This window comes from Lissotriton vulgaris, chromosome 6 (assembly GCF_964263255.1).
Source record: "Lissotriton vulgaris chromosome 6, aLisVul1.2, whole genome shotgun sequence".
NCBI lineage: Eukaryota > Metazoa > Chordata > Amphibia > Caudata > Salamandridae > Lissotriton > Lissotriton vulgaris.
The window spans coordinates 1,862,458,407-1,862,479,784 of record NC_141694.1 but is presented as its reverse complement, the minus strand read 5'-3'; the positions used below and the strand labels follow the sequence as shown (position 1 = coordinate 1,862,479,784).

Genomic DNA, 21,378 nt, shown 5'->3' with positions numbered 1-21,378 from the left:
GGGAGGTACCTCTAAAAAGATGGGGCCTTTACTTACATTGAGAGATTTAAGAGATTTACAATTAGGATAGTCCTAAAATACAGAATGATTAGTGCAATTACACACAGGCTTCAGGTTTACTAATAGCATGTGGTCTTATGGGCAATGTGAACCAGTGGGAAAAATAAAGCTTTTTATTATCAGTCCATCTGTGCTTCCTCAGGTGTGTGACACATAGTGTGCTGTGTCATAAACATGCATCAGATTGATATAAAATGCAAGACAATATGTGCTTTGCTGCCCTCTGTCTGCCAGAGCACAATTCTGTCTTTCAACCCAAGTTGAAAATAAACAGTGAGCACAACAGCATTCCCCAGTGTGTCCAAAATGACCAGAGTGGAAAGACTGTTGAATCCTGCAACGTTTGCTCTTTAACAAGCATTCTGCCCAACAGTCTTCAAATATGGAATTGTTTAACATAAGATATAATGTAATTCAATGGAATGGACAGCCTACCATGAGGATAGTTGCAGGGATAGACATGGCTTGCCTGAAGACTTGCTGTCTGTGAGCTGCGATACATGCAGATATGCCAACAGATTACATTGTTCTAGGCCCTTAAAATGTTGTATATTGCATACAGTGATCATGCTGAATTCAGGTTCATTTATCACCAAGTTGTTTACATTCCAAAGCTTCTCTGTGCTGCTTAAACTGTGAAGCAGCTCCAAGGTGTTTACACTGTAAGGACCGCCTTTGATTACATTCTAGAAGTTTCCTTTGTTGTTTACACTATAACAATGATCAATATATTATTTACATTCTAAAGCTGATCTATATTTTCTATATGCTTTATATTCTTTTTACTGTAACTCTGACCTATGGTTTTTCCATTTAGCACTTGTCATTGTTGCATGCCCTGTACAGCTGCTCTCTTTACACTCTGAAGACAATATATTGAGTTTACACTGTAAAGCTTGGCTTTGTTACATACACTGCAAAGCCGCTCTGTTTATTTATTTATTTCATTTTAATAGTTTTTAATAGCACAAACAGGACCCTTGCGGGTACCAGAGCGATATACAGAATTAAAGCGAGCAGAGTAGTAAAGACAATAATATGACATTCACTACAAATTCACCAATGCAGGTACAGGGCAGTGCTGAAAAGCAGGGGGTACAGTCGATACGGCACTGAAGAGTGCATTAGGTACCCAGAGATAAGTAGTCATGTGAGCGCCTGAGGAGACTAGAGTCATGGGATCTAGGAAAGAAATGTGTCCATAAGGAATCCTTTGATTTCTTTTTTGAATGATACCATCAAGGGATTCTTTCTGGTTTCAGGAGTTCAAGATTCTAGGGGCATTCCCAGAGAAGGCACGGTTGTAGGTTTTCTTCTTATGGAATCTCTGAGGTTTCAGTAGCAAGATGTCGGAGCTTTTGGATGCTCTGGAACCACCAGAGAGTTCGAGCTTCTGGACAAGATAGTTAGGGGTATTGTGGGGGAGAGCGGTATGCGTCATGGAAGTAAAGTATAGCTGAATTCTTGCTTTGTAAGGGAGCCGATTGAGGAATTTGAGATCCAGGATGATGTGGTTGTATCTCCTGGTAGGCACTCACCAGTCGCCTCACTGTGTCATCATTGGAACGTTCCTAACACAAAAATAACATTACCCCCTCCCATTTATGTGGAGTTTGTAAGATAATGTGTGTCAAAATAGAGTGACATAGATCCAAACACTAAAAAACTAAAGGGCCCCGTTATGCAAAGGAGGTTGAGTATTCTCTACAACAAGTTTAAAATTGAGTTATGGACACATCACCCCTACCTTTAATTTTGATAGTGACCATTTTCGTTTAAAACAACAGTGTCATGTGTAGACTATTTTAACCAGAACGGCCGATATGTTTAATTGACCATAGCTTTGTGGCAATATCAATAATATTGTGGACAAGTGCGAGAGAATTAGTGTTAGGTATGTCTTGCTACCGTGATTCCTTAGAGTCGGTAGTGTTGTGTTCTGGGTTATCTAATTATTTGTAGGTTCATGATTATGTAGGAGAACGAATGAGACACTATAGCTAGTTGGTTTTGGGATTTTGGGTACTAAGGTGGTAGGAAGGTACAACCCCTACACACCGAGGTCCTGTTTTCCTCGCATAGTTGTATGTGCTGAATTCCCGCAACATCACCTCTCGGCTGGGTGTCCACATCTACTTAGCAAACATTGATCTCCCTCAGCAATCCAGCTAACAAACTTCAAACTGCCCGCATCCGGGCAGCTGTTTGTGCTGGCACAAGCCTGTGCGGAACAGTCTAATTTCATTCAGTTACCAAATACACTATCAGCTCTCTTGGGGTCACTAGGTCATTTTACTTCATTACCCTCAATCATTACAGTGAAATCAATATTAAAACTTTAGGGTCAAATATTTATTAAACAATTTATTGGAAAATAATCTTGCAGAACTGTGATGTATTTAACAAACAGAGTGCAATTCAACTGGAATGCACTATATCGTAAAAATATTTATCCAGCAGTACTCAAAATTGGAACCATATTGCACACATCTAGTGCTTTCATGCTTTCTCAGTGCCATCCATAATGCCTCATGATGTGTGTCCTTCAAAGCAAGGATGGTATTGGGTTATTCCTATGGGATCTTACAGTCTAGACCCATGCTCCCAATACAACAGTTTATAAAGGCCATCATAACGGGGGTAAACCAATTGTGAACATTACTTTGCCTGATTTCAGCGTGCGAACATGCTACTGGACCTTGATCTTAATTTTTCTTAAAGTTAGGCGATTTCTGTATTTATTCTGAAACCAAGTTTGTCCTTCCATAAGGGTAATACTTGTTGATGCCTGAGTCTGTCAGACTGCAAACTATACAGCTTCCACGTGGTAGTGACCGGATGGTACATTAGTTTCGCATTTCTGATGATCATTCTGGGAAGAATGGACCAATCGATCCCTCAAGTTACATGCCCCTCTAAAAGAAATTCTTGGCAGTGGCATTCTATTTGGCCTCACATGCAGTAGATACTAATTCTTCCAGAAGATTTGTCTGATTTTTGTTGACAAAGGGTCAAAAGCTGTCGGAACTGGGATGCAAGGGCTATTGGTTTAGATAATTCTTCACCAGTAAAGCGGCACAGGGAGTATTCATTGCTCTCTTCCGTGCTAGCTTGATGATCTTAGGAGGATAAGCTCTCTCAGTTAGGCGTTCTACCAAAGTGTCTGATTGTGTAACAAATGCTTCAGTCTCAGTGCAATGTCTTCTATATCTGAAAAATTGACCCACTGGGAAATTATCCTGTAGGCCCGAAGTTTGAAAAGATCTGTAATGTAACAAAGCATTTCTATCCCTTGGTTTTTGGTGGACTGTTGAATGTAGTTTCTGATCTCTAGCTGTAATAGCCAAATAAAGGTATACAGTTGTATGTCTATCGATGCTATCGATGCTCCAAGTAAAGTGCAGACATCCGTTGGCAGTATTTATCCAGTGGAGAAGGTCAAGGAGTTTGTCTTCTAACCCTGACCAGACACATAGAAAATTATCTATGTATCTCTTCCATAGATGTCCTGTAAATACGGGTTCAAAGAATGTTAAATGACATTTTCTTCAAATCGCCCCACATACATGGTGGCCAAAGTAGGGCCAAAAGTTGATCCCATAGAAGTCCCGGAGACCTGTAAAAACAGCTAGTCATGATAGCTGAAAAAATGCCTACTTAGGGCTGTCTCAATACACTGGAGAACAAAAGGCAGGGGAGTGTCCTAAAATCACTCACGATTCACGAGAACCAGTGCAGCTGACACAAGGGTGGCATATTGAGGAATACTGGTGTAGAGAAATTCAATGTCGATCATTACCAAAAATTGAGTTGTGGGGTCATATTCAGTAGTCTCCAGAGTGGTTAGAATATCAGTAGTATCCTGTACATAGGAAGGTTGGTTAAAAATAGTTGTTCCAAGGAAAAATCAGCTTGAGAAGGGATTGTATCCCAGACACAATAGGACTTCTAGTAGGAGAATAATGAGCCTTGTGATTGTTATGCAAAATATAGAATGCTGGAATATGCAGTGTTGGATCAATTAAAAAATCCTCCTCTTTAGGAGTTAGCCATTTTTTATCCTTAGCGTCAGCCGTCATCTCCTTAATAATCCCCTGTAGCTCATTAGTAGGGTCTCCAATAAGAGGTAATTCATACGTACCTCTAATAATCTTATCACCTCTGCTTCATAGTCTAGGGAACTATGCATCACTACTGCAGCACCTTTATCAGGAGGTTTATTATTATTTTGTCATTGTTCTGGAGTAACCTAATAGCTTTCAAGTTTGCTTTATTCATATTCTGAAATACATGATTTGTTCTAGAACCATAATTTCCCTGAGGACTCGTTTAAAGACAATAACTTCTGGTCTCATAGATGAATTAGGGGGCAAAAGGCTGATGGAAAATGGTGGTCAGTTGAGAGAACTGATGGCGGGCAGCCGTTTTATTCTCAAAGAACTTGTGAAGACATATTTTCTGCATCATTTAAAAAAATTCTGATCTGCATTTAAAAGTGTTGCGTTGAGGGATAGGAACAAACTCTAAGCCCTTATTCAGAACTTGTAATTCAGCCTGGAAAACTGTTATCAACCAACCTTTCAAATTGTCAATGGGTGTTACAGTGGAAGCAGCATTGGGAGGAGACAGAGGTTAAGGATGAGGTAGCGATGGAGAGGGTTGTTTGATTATGTAAATCCAGAGTGGTTACTCTCGTGTGAAAGTAGTCGGCGATCTAGTGTGATCGGAAATGATTACCAAATCCATGGTGGCTCGGGGTGTGTTGGAGATGCCAAATATGGTCAGAAGAGATTGAGTGGCAGAGGAGTCAGAAGTTGATGCCGATTTCTTGATGAGTGGAAAGAATTCTTTGAATAGTTTATGGTGACCGGGCAGGATGGCGGGCAGGGGCTCCTCGTGCTGCGCGCAGCTCTACGGCTTCGTCTTCGAGTACAACACCCCCCGCATTGTGCTACTCAAGAGCCGGAAGGTGGGGCTGATGAACAGGCTGGTGTAGCTCGGCATCCTGGCCTATGTCATAGGGTGGGTCAGATTAAGATTAAACATCTTTCACCACCTGGTTACTTTCCCTAGGATAAACACCTGGACAAAACCTCTTCAACTCTGCCACTGTGACGACAGCTCCCCCCAATCGACGATCCACACAATAATGTTCTGTAAATTTTATCAGGATCTGAGATATGTTTGGCTAATACCAATTTTGAGAGAGATGAGTCTACGTAGGTGCCGCCCAGCATTTCTTGCCCTCCAATTTTTAGATGCTGAACCGTTTGCTAGAATGATAGTAAAATTCATGAAATTAGTCGTTAAGCACAGGACGAACTTGGGTTGAACTGGGCCCGCATTGCCCTAAACCTACCTCCCCTCGACTCCTAACATCTTTATTTGGCTGCATTACGCCTCCTGTCTTGGTACATTGTATCAGACAGTTTTCTTTTAATATTGTTGTTATTGTTTTTTCTACATGCCTATAGCACTTTACATATTCCCTATTGAGATTTTGCTGTTAGCAGCCCAACTAAAAAATACTATCTGGCTGTCTTTTTCTACGGGTGAAACGGAATATTGTGCAATCTTGCGGTGCTATTTTGATTCTGTCATTTTTTATGATATTTTAGAGCTCTGAAAACGTTTTTTATAACTTTTTAAACTGTATTTTACTGAGTATTTTGTATGTGAATTATATTGTGCTTTTATGGCTGTTTTTCTTGCAACCAAATAAAGCTTGATTTGATTTGATTATGGTGACCATCCGATGCCTGAATGAGGATGATGAGAATGAGGATGATGCCATTTTTGTAATTAATAATGGTGAATGTTTTCATAAGAAGGTAGCAGCAAAAGTAATAGTGAAAAGGAATATTTATGTCACTGATGCGGTTTGGTTATACATTGTGGTTCTATAGTTGTTATTTAAGATCTTAGTGATGGCTAATCACCTGCGAATTGGGAAGAAAAGGAATCTTCTTGCTTGCTTCTGTGTCAGAGAATACAATGGTACAGCTTGAGTATAAAAGCAATCAGTCAGTCCTGAGTGGTCTCCACATTGGATGGTTAATGCAGATTCTTTCTGAATCTATTAGCAAAGGAGATTTAAAAGGCTTAGAGAAGGAGATCACCAATGAAAAATGTAGCTACTAGATAGAGCTCCAAGGCTGAGAATAAAACACAGTATTGTATTTGTTTCCCTGCATGAGATCAAGACTGGTCAAGAAACAAAAATATACAGTGCAGATATTACTACGAGTACAGGTGAGACACTCCTACTCCTCACGGGTGGCGGGCATTAGGGTTTGTATTTAATTTCAGTGTTATAATAGGTTAACAAATACTGAGTAGAAATCCCGTTACAAGTAGGGGAGTGAATCGGAGCTCCCCACTAAGAAGGCCGTCACGTTAACAGCATCAGGATGAAAGCTGTGCTAAAAAGATGAGTCCTCTTTCTATTTCTTCTGCGTGAAAATAATGTGTACTATGAAGCAAGCATCAGTACTAAACATGAGGTAGGAAGGAGGTCTTGGTCCATACCATATAAACTTCTCCTCAGCTTAAACATAGTATAGCCCCAAGATATGCTCACTGTACTTCTCAGGGCTTCCTGTTGTACTTTTCATTCCTCAACATGTCTTTCCCCGGAGTGTAAGGGAACAGGGAGCAGGTGGCGTGATCAACACCAGCTACACAGGAGAAATCGTGGTGGTGCCGTGAAGATTTGAACTGAGTCAGATTCATCGGGCAATGAATCACATCACAGACCGATGTTGGTTAAAAGGATGCTTTTATTTCAGCAACAACAAAACAATCATAATGTAATCAATAACTTTCAAATAACCCCACCCCGCCACCCCTCCTTGATCCCCATGAAATATCCCCATATTGATCCCCCAATGAAATTTACCCCATATCGATCCCCCAAGAGATTACCCCCATATCGAATACCCCATAAATATTATCCCCCAAATAGATCCCCAATTTCCCCCACCTGAAACCTTGACCCCAACCCCTCTGTTTCCCTTCTGTCCTAAGCTATTCTGCCTACCCTAACCCTTCCTGCCTGCCTCAATCCCGTCCCAATCTGCCTCTAGTGAAAAAGGAAAATTACTGTGCAACCCAGGAAACCTACCAAAGGAAAAAAGTGCAACTATAAAAATTGTACAAAAAAGAGGAAGGAAGGGTGGGTGGGGCACAAAATGAGCGTGCTGCCTCCTAACTCTCCTCAGGACCCCCAACTGGCATAATTAAAACGCAGCATTTGAAAATGTTGCGTTCTAAAGCAGGGACCTCACCTGCATGCGCTCGCTCTGGGTGATACTAACTGCCCAAAGCTGTCCGGTGGTGAACATTCTTTTAATGCCACCCGAAGCCCTCCACTGGGGGTGGAGGAACATGAACTCCCAAATTTAGGAGATCAGGACAGTGGCGAGAATCATAATGCTCGATGGTAGAAAAAGAGGTGTGTGGAAATCCCCTCAGGACAGCGGGGGTAGCGAGGCTCGCACTGCCAGCAACCTTGCAGTCAGATACACTGGTCCGTTGTTAATTAATGGTAAACGTGGGCTAGACGCGATCAATTTAGCTGGCGTCAACAGTGTCCACCTCTCCCCCAGGCACCTCTGCTACGGAAGCCTTTGAGCATTATCCTCATGGTGCGGTGGGGCAATGTATAATGTAAGGCATTGGTCACAGCATGTGAAGGGATGGTCAGACTCTTCCATCCCCCAACAATGCACAAAATGGCATGCTCCTTCACCCTACTGTCTCAGGGTGTTCATCATTGAAAAATCACCCCGAGCAGGCCTCAAAAATTGGGGATGCGGAGTGCTTTATGAGCACTCTATATAAATTTCTTCGGATTGCGCTAGCCTATGGCCAGAACATAGAATGTGCATTGTACATGTTCCTGAGCGAATATCAGTTTACACCCCATTCAACAACACAGGCAAGCCAGGTCTCTCTTTGTAATAGACGAGAGTTGGGTGATATCTAGCCTCTAGTGGGACCATTGTCATAGTTACAAGAAAGTGTTGCAGTGAATTTAAGGCAATGGCAGGTCAAGAATGACCACATGTCTGCGATCCGTGGGGCCAGGTCTAAATGCTTTGATGTTGGTGATACAGTCATGGTGAAGAACCGCCATCCACGTGGGCAATTCATGCTCGCTTTTGAGATAGACCCTTGGACAAGTCAGGCTGTATAAGGGACAATGATCACGGCCCAGAGGGCTGGACAGACCGTCACCCGGAACATATCTTGTTTTAAGGAGTATAGGAGTCCAAGGAGCCATGGGCGGAGTTACCCTCCAATATGGCAGATGGAGGGTTAGAATTTAATTACATCTATATCTTGCCAGGAAACCCTAGTGATTACATTTTGCCACCTGGGATACTGGATTTGGAACCTGTTGGGGTTTCTGAGACTGTTTTCCCTAATGATTCTCAGCACTCTCAAGGGACTGGAGACGATGATGGCCTGGAGAATGATAGACGGCGCAGGAATGGGAGATACCATCTCCAACCATGTCCTGCAGTTTCCTCTTGTTTGAAGGACTTTGTGTTGATCTAAGTCTATATTAGTGTTTGTGGTTTGTTCTTTTTTTTTGTTTCCTTTTCTTTCAAATGTTTTTCTTTTTACTTGTTGTCCAAATCCCAAATCAAGAGGGGGGACCATTATTAAACACAGCAAGCCGCCTACAACCCAATACAGGCCGGCCGCGTCATAAGCAAAGGGGGAGTGATAGGAGGCCCTGCTATATTATCACTTCCCTGGATTCACTGGAATAGACATAGGCCAATCGCCCCATCCGAAACCATAGAGGCAATCCCTCCCACCCCCCCCCCCCATGAAACAGAGCTTCTGCTATATAACCCCCCCAGCCAGCCAGGGCGAGGTGTGCAGCTTTGTCAGTTAGGATAAACTTGAAAAAAGAACCCCTGAACAAACCCCCCTCCCCCTGACCCTACAAACCCCACCCGCACCCCCAACCCTCTCCCTGCCCTCCCCTACCCTCCCCCCTCCCCATGGTCCATGTCCACTGCATTCTTCTACCTGCCATCCCTACCCAGTTTTCCTTAGCCCTTCCCATCCACGACCCCCTCCCCCGTGTCCGTAAGGCACAGCAATTGGAGATATTTAGGACAAGTCACTTCTTTGAACTCAGAGGCCAGTAGGGACAAGAAGGGCTGCCACAACTCTGCATATTTTGCACCCTCCCCTGCCCTAGACAACTAGAGCCTCTCCATTCCAAGTACCAAACAAACAAAGGGGAAGCCAGCCCTGATATGTGGGAATCTGCGTTGAGACCCAGAGTGCCAGAATGTTCTGCATCGCTGACCCCAATGCAATAGTTATTATGTGATCTTTGCCCGGTTTGGGTATCACAGCGATGGATGCCTCTAGCAGATCACTAGGGCTCGCTCCCATCTCCGAGAAGGAAGTAAAGAGGCGAGCAAGCAGCCGGGCCACTTGGGCACAGAATGCCTTGTAGAAATTCACCAGAAAGCCATCCGACCCCGGAACTTTTGCCACCTTGAGACGGGAGATGGCCGAAATAACCTCCTCCGGTGGGATATCTCTCTCCAGATACTGCACCTGGTCCCACGATAGGGTAGGCAGGGGAACAGAAGCCAGGAATTCTGCTTCCTCTTTGGCCTCCGGAGGATCCGCGGAGTAAAGGTCCGCATAAAAAGAGCTGAAGGAACTAGCAACATTGCGGTCCTCCGTGACTCGTGTGCCGTCTCCTCTACGTATCTCCCGAACCTCCCGCCGCTGCTTCACTTCTCACAGTTTGTGTGCCATTAGGAGCCCACATCTGTCCCCTCCGATATAATATGCATGGCGTAACCGCAAGGCCGCAAATTCCTCCCGGTCCAGAACTAATGCCGCTAGCTGCTGACGCGCCACCTTCAACTGTCTCCAGATTCTCGGGGCTCCCGTCTTCCTATGCATTTGTTCCAGCTCTATGGTCTGTTGTGTGAGTTCCTCCCTTTTATCCTGCCTCTCCACATTCTCTGCTGCCGAAATGGAAATGAACTCCCCCCCTAAGAACCGCTCTCAGCGCGGCCCACTGCGTAGCCAGCGTAGTTTCAGCATTACTGTTATGGGAAAGAAGGTCCACAATTGTGCGCTGAATTTTAGAGACCACCTCTTCCCTGTGCAGCAATGACTCCCGCAGTCCCCAGACCCTGCGCGAACTCTGCGCTGTTGGCATAGAGAGGACCAATGTCACAGGCGCATAATCGGAAAGGGAGGCTGTACCTATGTCGACCCTAGTGACATGTGCCTGAGTGGATCCAGAAACTAGCAAATAATCTAACCACGCATATGACTTGTGTGCACTAGAATAGTACGTGTAGTCCTTCTCACCTGGGTGAAACGCGCGCTGAAGATCTTGGAGGCCGAGTTCTGTCAAACAGGCCAAACCCTCCGACGGGAGAGCCCCAGCCTGCGAGGTGCGCTGACATGACCTATCTAACACATTGTCGAAAACTAGGTTCAAGTCACCCCCTAGCACTACATAATGGTCTGTCGTGGCCGTGATCTCCGTGAGTGCCCTATGAAAAAACTTTTCTTGGCCCTCATAGGGTCCGTATACTGTACCTACCGTGAGTGTAGTGTCCCCATCGAGAATTTATACACCAGCAGCCTCCCCCTAATTTCTTCAGTTTTATGTAGCACCTTACCCCTGAACTTTTGGGACACCAGAATGGCTACCCCTGCCTCTTTCTTAGGGTTCGAGGAGAAAAATTTAAAGGGGAATTTACGGGAACGAAGGTGGTGGCAATCTCTAGGGAGGAGATGCGTCTCTGGAGGAGGCAAATGTCAGCTTGGGATTGCTCCAAACAAAGCAGGACAGCCTTACGTTTGACTGGGTAATTAAGCCCACGTACATTAAGCGTGAGCACTACAAGATCAGTAGCTGGCATCTTACCGGAGGGACTTCGAACCAGCCATAGTGGTGCTCTAGAAGCACTCGGATGCTGCTCTTGTGAACCCCACACCTCCACAGGCTCCCAAGAGAAAGACTAAACACAACCCCAGACCTTTGGTGGACCATGGACCATCAACCCCCCCACCCCACCCCGACGCCCCCCACCAACTTCACACACAGTAAGTCCTTCATCTACAGATGAAAGGTAGAAAGTAGCACAGGGTAGTCCAGAGAGTCTTCCAGTGGTCTCTCTCCCACCAACAGCCTGGCGGCCAGAACAAGAAATCAGGGCCCTCATAAAGCTTGAGAGCCATCACCCATTGTGTGCTGCACTGACATCCGTGGCGACCGCCTCCACCGCTGCCCTCTGGCCTGCTATCTCCATTGCCGGAGGCTTTTTCACCAATCGTCATCTCCTCTGCTGGCGCCACTGAGGCCTGGAATCTTCTGTCTCAGGCGCAGCTCCCTGACCTTCATCCTCCTCTGCAGGTGGCTCAAGTCACAGCAAACGGCAGGTCTCCGAGACCGAGCAAAGCTGGTACTGTTTGTTCTCCAATTTGAAGACCAGTCGGAATGGGTGACCCCAACTGTAGGGAATGTTCTGTTGTTGCAGGTGAGACGTGACAGGTTTGAAGAGACGGCGCTTGTGCAGAGTAAGAGCTGCCAGGTCTTGAAATGAAAGAGGGTGCATATGTCTCGCCTTCTGCAGTATTTCCTCCTTTGTACTGTAGTCCTGGACGCAGACCAGAATGTCCGGGGGAGGCGCCGGCGAAGCCCTCGGGGGACCCGCCCAGTGCGCCCTGTCTAGGCGGATCTCTGATTCCAGCAGGCGGAACGGTTCTCCAAATCCTCCATGTGCAATTGAAGGTCCACTTGCTGATCATGGAGGCGTATTTTTTCCTGCTGAAGAGCTGCAAGCTCAGTGTCCTTGTTGTCGCTTTTGCTCTCCAAGTCCACCACACGCTCACCTATCCCGTCCACATCCCAACGCACTTCCTTGATTTCACTGGCAAATTCCGTTTTCAATGTGTGGATGTTCTCTCTCAGCGTCGTGAAAAGGGATTCTAGAAAAGCTTTCGTAATGAGCTCCGAGCCACCCTCCGCCTCCGGACCGATCTGCGCTGAGGCCAACGTTGTTGCGTTCTTCTGCTAGGCAGCCTGCGCATTCGCAAATAATTCCTTCACTGATTTCTCCTGTAGTAGTGGACATCACCCACAGCTAGTTCCAGTGCCGTCCCCCAGCCCTCCTATCCGCCCGCGGAGTTGTTTCGGGCAATGACAGGCCGAGGTCCCCCACCGGGCCCCTGAATCCCTGGCAAGGAGTCACCTGCCTCCTACTGATGTGGATCCGGCCGCTCCGTTACCATCACCTCCAGCCCGCTTCGAGGTAATAAAGCTCCTCCCAGTGCTCTTCACCTGCTTGGGGTCGGGCCTCAAGCCTCTCCAAGGCCTTTTGCGCAAATCAGCCTCATCGCCCGACCACCCCAGGCCGCCCTGACTCCGCACATCACCCTAGTAGCCGCTAGTCCACGCAGCATGGCTCACTTCCCAGGCGTGTGGGTCCACCGTCCCCCATGCTCTGTTCCTCACTCCTGCAGGCATCTGTGGCTTATGACGAACCAGTGCACCCACCACCAGTCTCGCATGCGACCGGGTCTCCCCCACTGCCCCTTTTATGTGCCCCCGGGATCGCAGGCTGCCGCTCCGCTGGAATTGCCCACACTGAGTCGGCCGCCGCTTCCGAGCCACCTCTTGTAGCACCCCTCTGGACACTACCCGGCCCAGGCGGCCTCCTTTGGCCAAAACCCAGGCGCTGCGCCGTTCACCAAGCACACAGTCAGGGGGCTCCGGTCGCTCACCGTATTACAGGCGTCATCCTGGTCCTGCGAGTCCCAGGAGCGCCGTCGTCCCTTTCAGAGCATTCAGGAATCAGCAAGAGCCACTTCCACCCGGCGGCTGCTCCCGGCTCCAACACAGACGAGCCCAAGATGGCGGCCAACTCTCTCTCCTTAGCTCCCCAGCCGCCGACTGCAGCTGTTCTCCTCTTTTCAGCTGTATCACTCCCCGCTGCCGGCACCTCTCCAGGAATCCCGCACTCCAGACCACCCCAGTGATCCAAGCCAGTATTTGGGCCGGCGACGGCACTCTCCCGCGGCCACTTTCTCCGCCGATCGAACCGCTCCCCAGGCCCAGGGCAGGGCGCGGCTCCGACGCCACAAATTCCGCCTCTCCGCGACTCGACTCTGTTGTGTTGGCAGTACCGAGGGCACCACAGGCATTTTCTGGCTTCAGGCACCCCTGTACTCCCAATCTAAGCACCCCGGGAAGATGCTTTATCGTCCGTCGGCGGGAGCTCAGAAAATCTCCATACGCTCACGCCGCCATCTTGGCCACGCACCCCGGAGTGGCCTTTTGTGGATGTTTTGAATAAATGGAACTAGAACCCAGGGCTCCGGGTTTGGTGACCACACGAGCAGTTTTAGTGTCTGTGTGTGTCTTCTATTGTGCATCTTTCCTACAATGCCCCTAAGTCTGTGTACCACCTGGTGGTCTAAGGATAACAGGGTTATGTTCAAATGATGATCCCCAGTCCAAAAACCTCTTCCAGGCTCAACCATCCGGTGGCCATCTTTACAGTGATCATCTATTGAGTTTACAATGTAAATCTTGTCTTTATTGTATACATTTGGCAGCTGCTCTCTGTTCTTACACTCTAAAGATAATCTATTAAGTTTACAACATAAAGCTTGACTTTGTTGTATAAATTGTGCAGCTGCTCTCTGGTCTTTACACTCTAAAGATAATCTATTTCCTTTGTTGCAACACTGTACAGCTACTCTCATTTTCACTCTAAAGGTACTCTTTTCAATTTACACTGTAAATCTTGCATTTGTGACATGCACTATACAGTTGCTCAATGGTCTTTACAATCTAAAGCTGATCTGTAAAATTTACACTGTAAATCGTATACTGTAAAGCTTTTTTATGTTATCTATACTTTAACCTGATCCATGAAGTCACCTTTGAAAAGCACACCTATGTTGTGTACAGCAGGACACAATTCTTTGTTTACAACCTGACGTAGACCTTTGCCGCTTACAGTACAATATGTTATGTTACTTAGCTTATCTCTGTTGCTCTATGATGTATGATGAGGTCTTGGATAAACTAATGCACTTTTCTGTTCTTGTGCAGTGAAATGTTAGAAATGATGATCACAGTGCTTCTTTCACATCTGCTCGCCTTCACTCAGTCTTTCTGTTATTGTTTGTAGGACTTCGAATCCCTGATGAAGACCTGGGCTCCTAATTATGAAGAATCTCTGTGAAAGGATGTCTGCTAACTATCAGCAAGAGACAGATTGTGATAACACTCACATAAAGATGTTATGATACTATCAAAATACATTGACTATTCCCCCAATGTAACTTGAAGTCAAGGGGTACACCTGGAAGGGGTTGTCAAGACTGTGGAAATGCGTCAGTTAGAAATAATTCTTTATTTATTTTTCATTTGTTCTGCATAGATTATAATGCTCAATTCTGCATTCTAACACCTTGCAGCAAACTTGTTCACTAAGCTTCACAGTGGAAAACATGTTTCAAAATAAACTTGCACCCTGCTCAATCCTGTCTCTGTTTTATTACATTTTTGGAAAAAATAAGCTCAACTTGTTGGAATATGTTCCTTTTTTTTAATGAAATGCTAAACTTTGAAACTAGTTCCAACACAGAATGCCAATACAAGATCACCTTAAATTTAGTTCAACCACATGGGACTGATTATGTTTTCTGATTACTTTGGAAATCAAATATTTACATAACAACAGCTCATCCCTGAATAGCACATGCATAAATGAATATCCCAAAAAAACAAATAGATTAATATTTTTCTCTCTCTCTCTGTCTCTCTCTCTCTCTATCCCTACCTCTTTGGAATTCATTCATAGCAAAATTACAGCTCTACATATATGTTACCTACTGAAATACATTCCACAATTTGAAATGAATAGAACAAGTGATGCAAAAAGCCGAGGTCATGCGAAACGTAAATCTTTTTTTAATTAACATGAATAGACACAATACTAACTTTCAAGAGTATTTTATTTTGCTAGACTAATTAGAGCCATTATAAATTATTAGAACAAATAAAACAGCACAATAAAGTAGAGTTCCAAAGCATGAAGTTAAAAAATATGATTTGTTGAGATTTTTCAAATATTGTTATAAGTCGATATCACATATAAAAAGTGCGTACTTTAAAAGTGCTGACCAACACGTTTGGACAACAGTATCAAAAAGTGACACCCTCCCTCCTGGGCAAGTACCCTCAATGATCCTGTCCAGTGTCCAGGGCAGTGCACCAGCATAGCTCACTCTAATCTAATACAGGCACCTACGCCCTAAGCTCAAGTCCTTCCCTAACTCCTGGACTGGTCTGCTGGTGCACCGTCCCTTTTCTAGGGCCGCAGGTTGAACCTGGTGACTCAAGGCACTGTCTCCTCACAAAAAGGGGGTGAAACTCAGGGTCATATGGGCATTGAGACTCAGATTCTGGTGTATTGTAAACGGGGTAATCCGGGGTGGCCTTATCTCTGGTGGGACCGCCTCCAAAAAGGCTGCGTCAGTTTCTTTGTCCATCTGTGCCCACCTCAATCGGGCATCAGAGAAGGGTACGAAGCCTGACACCCGCTCTCCTTCCTGGTCAGCAATGCCTTCGAGGGTCCATCGGTCATACAGACGTGGGAGAGGAATCCGTTTGACGTGGGTGGCATGCACCCAATGCTTTTGACCTTCAAGCTCCCTGTGCGGGTAGCAGGCAGGACTAGCAGGGGCCCTTTCCAACTCGACTCCAGGCAGTTTTTTTTATTGAAAGTTCTTTACGAGAACAAAGTCCCGGGGCTGTACCTTATGCCCGGGCCCCTCTGGCACTGATTGCAGCATGGTAAAATCTGTTGGTAAATAGAACCAAGATCTTTAGATAGTCTACAAGCAGGGAGTACTCTAAATCGGAGAAGCGCTTGGGTCTTTGGATGCCCCAGATGTTGGAGGTGCGTCCAAAGACCACCTCACATTGGGAAAGCCTTGTTCTAGAATGCACAGTTGCTCTGGTAGATAATAAAGTTAAGGATAACGCATCTGGCCAGTGTGATCCTGTGCTTTCTTGGATGGAGCTTAAGTTTGAGAGTACCGTTGTACTTCTCAACCAGGCCTGCTGACTAGGGGTGGGTCACTACATAACATTTCAGCTTAATATTCTAGCCTTTTCACACCAATTCAATCCCTTTTGAATTGAAGTGACTTCCGTTGTCACTACAAATCACACGTGGCAACCCATAGCGCAGGTAGAACTCTTTTAAGAGTGTCTTTGCTGTCACCATTGCTGTATTCTCTTTAATGGGGTAAGCCTCAATCCATTTACTGAATGTGCAAATCACTACTAGCACATACTTCAAATTGTTAACTCGTTCCATTTCGATGAAATCCATCTGGAGAACCTCAAAAAGGAAGGAAGGCGGTGCAAAGATACCAGCGGGTGTAGGAGTACCTTTCCCAGGATTATGCTTCAAACAAATGATACAATACTTCACTAGGTGTGTGGCTACCTTTGAGATTATCATTCTGCCATACTGGGTCCAGTAGCCTGCATATTCCTGTGGCACTATTATGTCCTGGGCCATTGGAACAACAAGGAGCACGTAGGCGTTGGGCAGCAACCATATAAATCAGTTCAGCACCCATCCTTGTCCAAAACACCATGTACTCTCCTCCCATATTGCCAGTTTATATACGGTCGCCTCACTCTGTATTTCACTGACATTTTCTAATGTGTCCTATAACATTCCATTATCTGGGACCCACGTAGCGGGACCTGCCACATACATCTTTTTCATCTTTGATCAAGCTGTCTCCTTAGCTGTCTAGTCTGCAAACGAATATCCCCTCCCCACATCGTCTGTGATGGCTTTATGAGTGCTATTTGTTATTATTGCTAACTTATCGGGAAGTGTCAATGTCGCAAAGTAGCAATCTATGTATCAACGGGCTGTTCTGTATGCATAGTCCGGGTAAAGTCAAGACCCTCTCTCCGCCCAGAGGACCCCAAAATTATGGGCCACCCCAAAGGCGTACTGGCTGTCGGCGTAGATATTAACAGCCAGTCCCTCACTCAACTCACAAGCCCTAAGTAGGGCAACCAACTCTGCAGCTTGAGCCGATTGGTATGGGATACGGTATGTCTCAACTACAGTGTGTAACATTGCGATTGCATAGGCTGCAGTGGTGGTGCCATCTGGTAGTTTGATTCAAGAGCTATCGCCATATAGTACCCCTTGGGGGTCAGATAAGGGAACATCAGTCAGGTCTACCCGTCCTTTTGTTTCTTCCTCGTTCCAAAATAAAAAATCATGGATATCATTGTCTTTTTCTTCCGAAGGGAGGGGTATTTTTGTGGCTGGGTTCAGAGTGGCACATTGTTTGATGGTAATGTGCGAAGCAAACCAAGTTAATTCATATCCAGTCAGAGGCACACTAGTAAGGTGCTGCGTCTTTGTCTTATTCAATAGTGTATCCACAGCACGAGGTACCATTATGTCAGATCAGTGTCAAGAACGAGCCCTGCCGATTGTCTGATAGAAACTGCCACAGCCTGGCATCTCTCAGGCAGCTCGAGAGAGCTCTGGTGATGTTATCAAGCATAGCAGAGAAATAAGCGCAGGGTCTCTGCTTACCACCGAAACCCTGCGTTAGAATAGAAAGCACGAAACCATCTGCCTCGTGTACTTAGAGTGCAAAAGGCTTCTAGTAATCTAGAGTACCAAGCACAGGAGCAGAGCAAATCGCAATCTTTAATGGATCAAAAGCTTGCTGGCATGCAGATGTCCAAGGCAGGGGTTCCTGCACATCTTTGGTGGTCAGGTAAAGAAGGGGTTTCATTAGTAGGGAATAGTTAGGAATTCAGTACAATACGAGGTAATGCCAATGAATGTGCGTACCTCACGTTGGGTCTTAGGAACAGGCATATTAGTAATAGCAGCTATGCATTCAGGTGTTAGTCTGCGACCCTCCTTCGACAGTAGGTGACATTAATAGGTGACCTCCTGTCGACAATATTGAAATTTCAAGAGTGACAGCTTGTGTCCATGGTATGCCAGATGTAACAATAATTTAACTGTGGCTTCTTTGCAACAATTCTCAGTGTCAGAGGCCACAAAGAGGTCATCAACGTACTGCAACAGCAGATTACTGGCAAGAAGCTCCAAAGAATCTAAATGAGCTTTCAAAGCTTGGCTATAGATACCAGGACTTTCTGTATAGCCTTGTGGAGCACAGCAGAATCTAAAGCTCTGACAGGCTATTGCAAATCCAAACAGATATCTGCTATCTGTATGGATTGGTATGCTAAAGAAAGCATTCTTTAAATTGATCACGGCAAATAATTTTGTTGACGGAAGAATCATTGTCAAGATTGTGGTAATGTCTGGGACCACAGGGTATTAGGGAACGACTATTTTGTTTAACTCTCTAAGTTCTATCATAAAGCGGTAAACATCAGTGTGGGCATCAGAAGAATCCAATGGGGTCTTCTTAAGAATAGGAAGAATAGGGCTATCACACACATTCACCACTGTCTCTTCAACCACACCAGACTTAATCATATCCTGTATTATTTGTAAAAAACCCTTTACTCCTGCCTCCGAAATCTTGTACTGGGGAATACGTGGCAATTTGGGATTATCCTTTATCTGGATGAGACCAGTGGTGTCTGGAGCAAAGCAACATCTGTGTCTCCTGCAGCCCACAGTGTGTGTGGCACATTCTTGACTTCAGAGGAAAGAGGAGCATCTTTTGTGAAACATTGCTTTGTGCAGGCCACCTGTGATCCAATAGTAATGTATACACCATCAGGAGAACAAAATATTGTTGCATGTAATCTTTTTAACAAATCCAATCCCAACAAATTCTCCTCACAATTTAACGTTAATAAAAATGGTGAATCAACCGTGAAGGGGCAAATAGTCAAAGCAAGAGGTTTGAAAATGAGGCTAACAACCGGCATGCCTGAAAAGCCTACCAACAGAGCCTCCCCTGGACTAGTGAATGGGAAACGGCTATTCATAGCCCCTGTATCAATTAAACATATCTTAGTTGTACCCTGCAAATCAGCGTAACATAGTGTGTGCATTGATCCACAGGCACCAGAACTGCTCCCACACAATGTCCCTGGCTGTCCTAGCTATGGGACAACCCTGTCACCTTTTCCATGTCATAGTAATTGTGATAGTACTGTCGGCCTCGGGGGTCATCAAAATAGTTCCTGCTCTGTCCATTGTGTGATGTATTCTCTGACTGCTTCCCCCCTAGGTCTCTTCCTCCTCGTCTGCATCCTCTAAAACTTTGACCTCTTGGGGCCTCTCCTTTCTGCAACAACTCAGGACTCTCATTCCACCAATGTCCCTCCTGCAAACAATACCCACATTGTTTAAGCCCAAGGGGCACACTCGAAGCACCACCCCTACAAGACCTGGGTAACTGCTGGGCTGAACCCAAACCTCTGCCTCTTACTCTCGCAACTTGTTGCATCAGCACCCTCATCTTCAAATCCTTTGACTTTTTCTCTACCTTTTCTTTGTCCTCATTCTCTCTATGCTTGTAGTACTGTGCCATACTCAAAATCACTCATGGAGATGAGGTCATCCAAATACTTTCCGAAGCCTGCAACCTAGTTGTGATCTCTGAAAGCAAGTTAGTGACAACCCTGTTAACAAACAAATGAACACCGCCCTCCTGTGATATGTCCTGATCACTAAAGTCTAAAAACACACCTTCCAATCTGGTAAAGAAATCAGACACACGTTTATCCATCTTCTAATGACACCCTGTCAGCTTATCCCAATGCACTCTCTTTGGTGTGATGAGGGAGGGCATGTAAGTGATACTACACCCCGGCAAAGCTAGGAGTTCCTCTTTCAGCTTGTCAACGATCTTACGCTCCTTATCCCATGCCTTGATCTCATCCCATGTGCCACCCAACTCCAATGCATGGTCCTGCGCATGAACCTACCTCTATATATCAACCGGTACCGACAGACCAAAGAACAATTCAATATCAGCTAACGTTATCACCGTGGAGGAGGCCGCCTCCATCTATTGCTTATAACAGGCAGTGTTTTTTTTCCAGGGTCCAGCAGCTGGCTCTTTGGAGATAGAACCTCACTCCTCTTCCAGAGAGTATAGATCCATTGTTCCTGGAACTGAGCGTCAACCTGTGGTCTAATTACATTATCTATGAATTCACGCAGTTCCGGTATTTCAGGATGGTAAATGGGATGGACCTCCCTTATGGAGGGCTCTGTCCCTATCATAAGAATCTTTTGGAGCAATCTGTCTTGGTAACGCACCAGTCTTGTTACAATCCTAAAAAACTCATTGGGAGCCATACCTGTAGCATATATACTCTTGTCCCGTATGTCATAGATAATCTGCGGTGCAACACCCTAAAAACATTGTTCCCACAGTCCTATTAACGTGGCCGACATGTGGTTGAGAGCATGCTGCTGTATGAATGGCTCATAATCTTTCATCACACTCCACATATATTCCAAACTATAGATTGCGTTCCGAGCCCACTGAGCTGCTTGATTCGCCACTATTTGTTTTTCCTCCTCACCCACAGCAGAACGCACCAACACTTTCTCCATGCGGTCTTGCTCTGCTGCCCAACTTGCCTAATGTATTCCACGCACAGGTGTTCTGACATTTGACAGTGTCTGAGGTGTCATACCCAAGGGGGATAGGGCAGATGCAGAGATAAGTACCATCAAGTAGGGAGGTAGTGTTGTGGAGGTGAAGGGGGCATAGTAGCAGTCAAAATGGAACTAGTAGACAGGACAGGAGAGCTAACTGCTCCCACTAACTGGCGCTGGTAGAGGAGAAGTAAGTGGGGCCAAGGCTGAGGCAGTAGTGCTAGAAACAGAAACACTAGAGAGGGTGGCACTAGGGGCCGAAGACTGGGACGTCGGAATTGTTGGGTATATCCCTTCAGGGGCAAGAATAAAATAACTTCAACAAAATCATCACCTTCTTCTCTAGTAACATAACATTTATCAGTCTGTAATCAGAACTTCTCTCTGCACATTCTATCCCCTTCTCTATCTTCTTCCTTTCATAGGCCACTGCTTTCTGTGTTATAGTTTGCATCTGTCTCTTCCAGGCCTCTTTCTCTGCTCTCATACGCTGTTGCTTTGCTTGTTACTGCCATACTCTTAGAGAATCAAACATATACTGCGTAGCAAACACTTTGCCCCGCAAGAAATTCAATTTTTATTCATCAAACGAGCCAGTAAGTGGCCATTATAGTCCCGCGTATATGTATTCCACAATGTGCTAAAT

General features: G+C 45.5%; 1 protein-coding gene across 1 annotated transcript in view; it reads left to right on the top strand.

Annotated features, from left to right (window-relative positions):
• The window catches only part of LOC147709680 (uncharacterized), a 237,182-nt gene extending 222,568 nt beyond the window's left edge, over positions 1–14,614 (top strand). Inside the window, exon 25 of the mRNA XM_086928192.1 lies at positions 14,262–14,614. Coding sequence (XP_086784318.1) covers positions 14,262–14,296 — 35 coding nt within the window. The 3' untranslated portion in view covers positions 14,297–14,614. The remainder of the gene's footprint in view (positions 1–14,261) is intronic.
• The last annotated feature ends 6,764 nt before the right edge of the window (positions 14,615–21,378 follow it).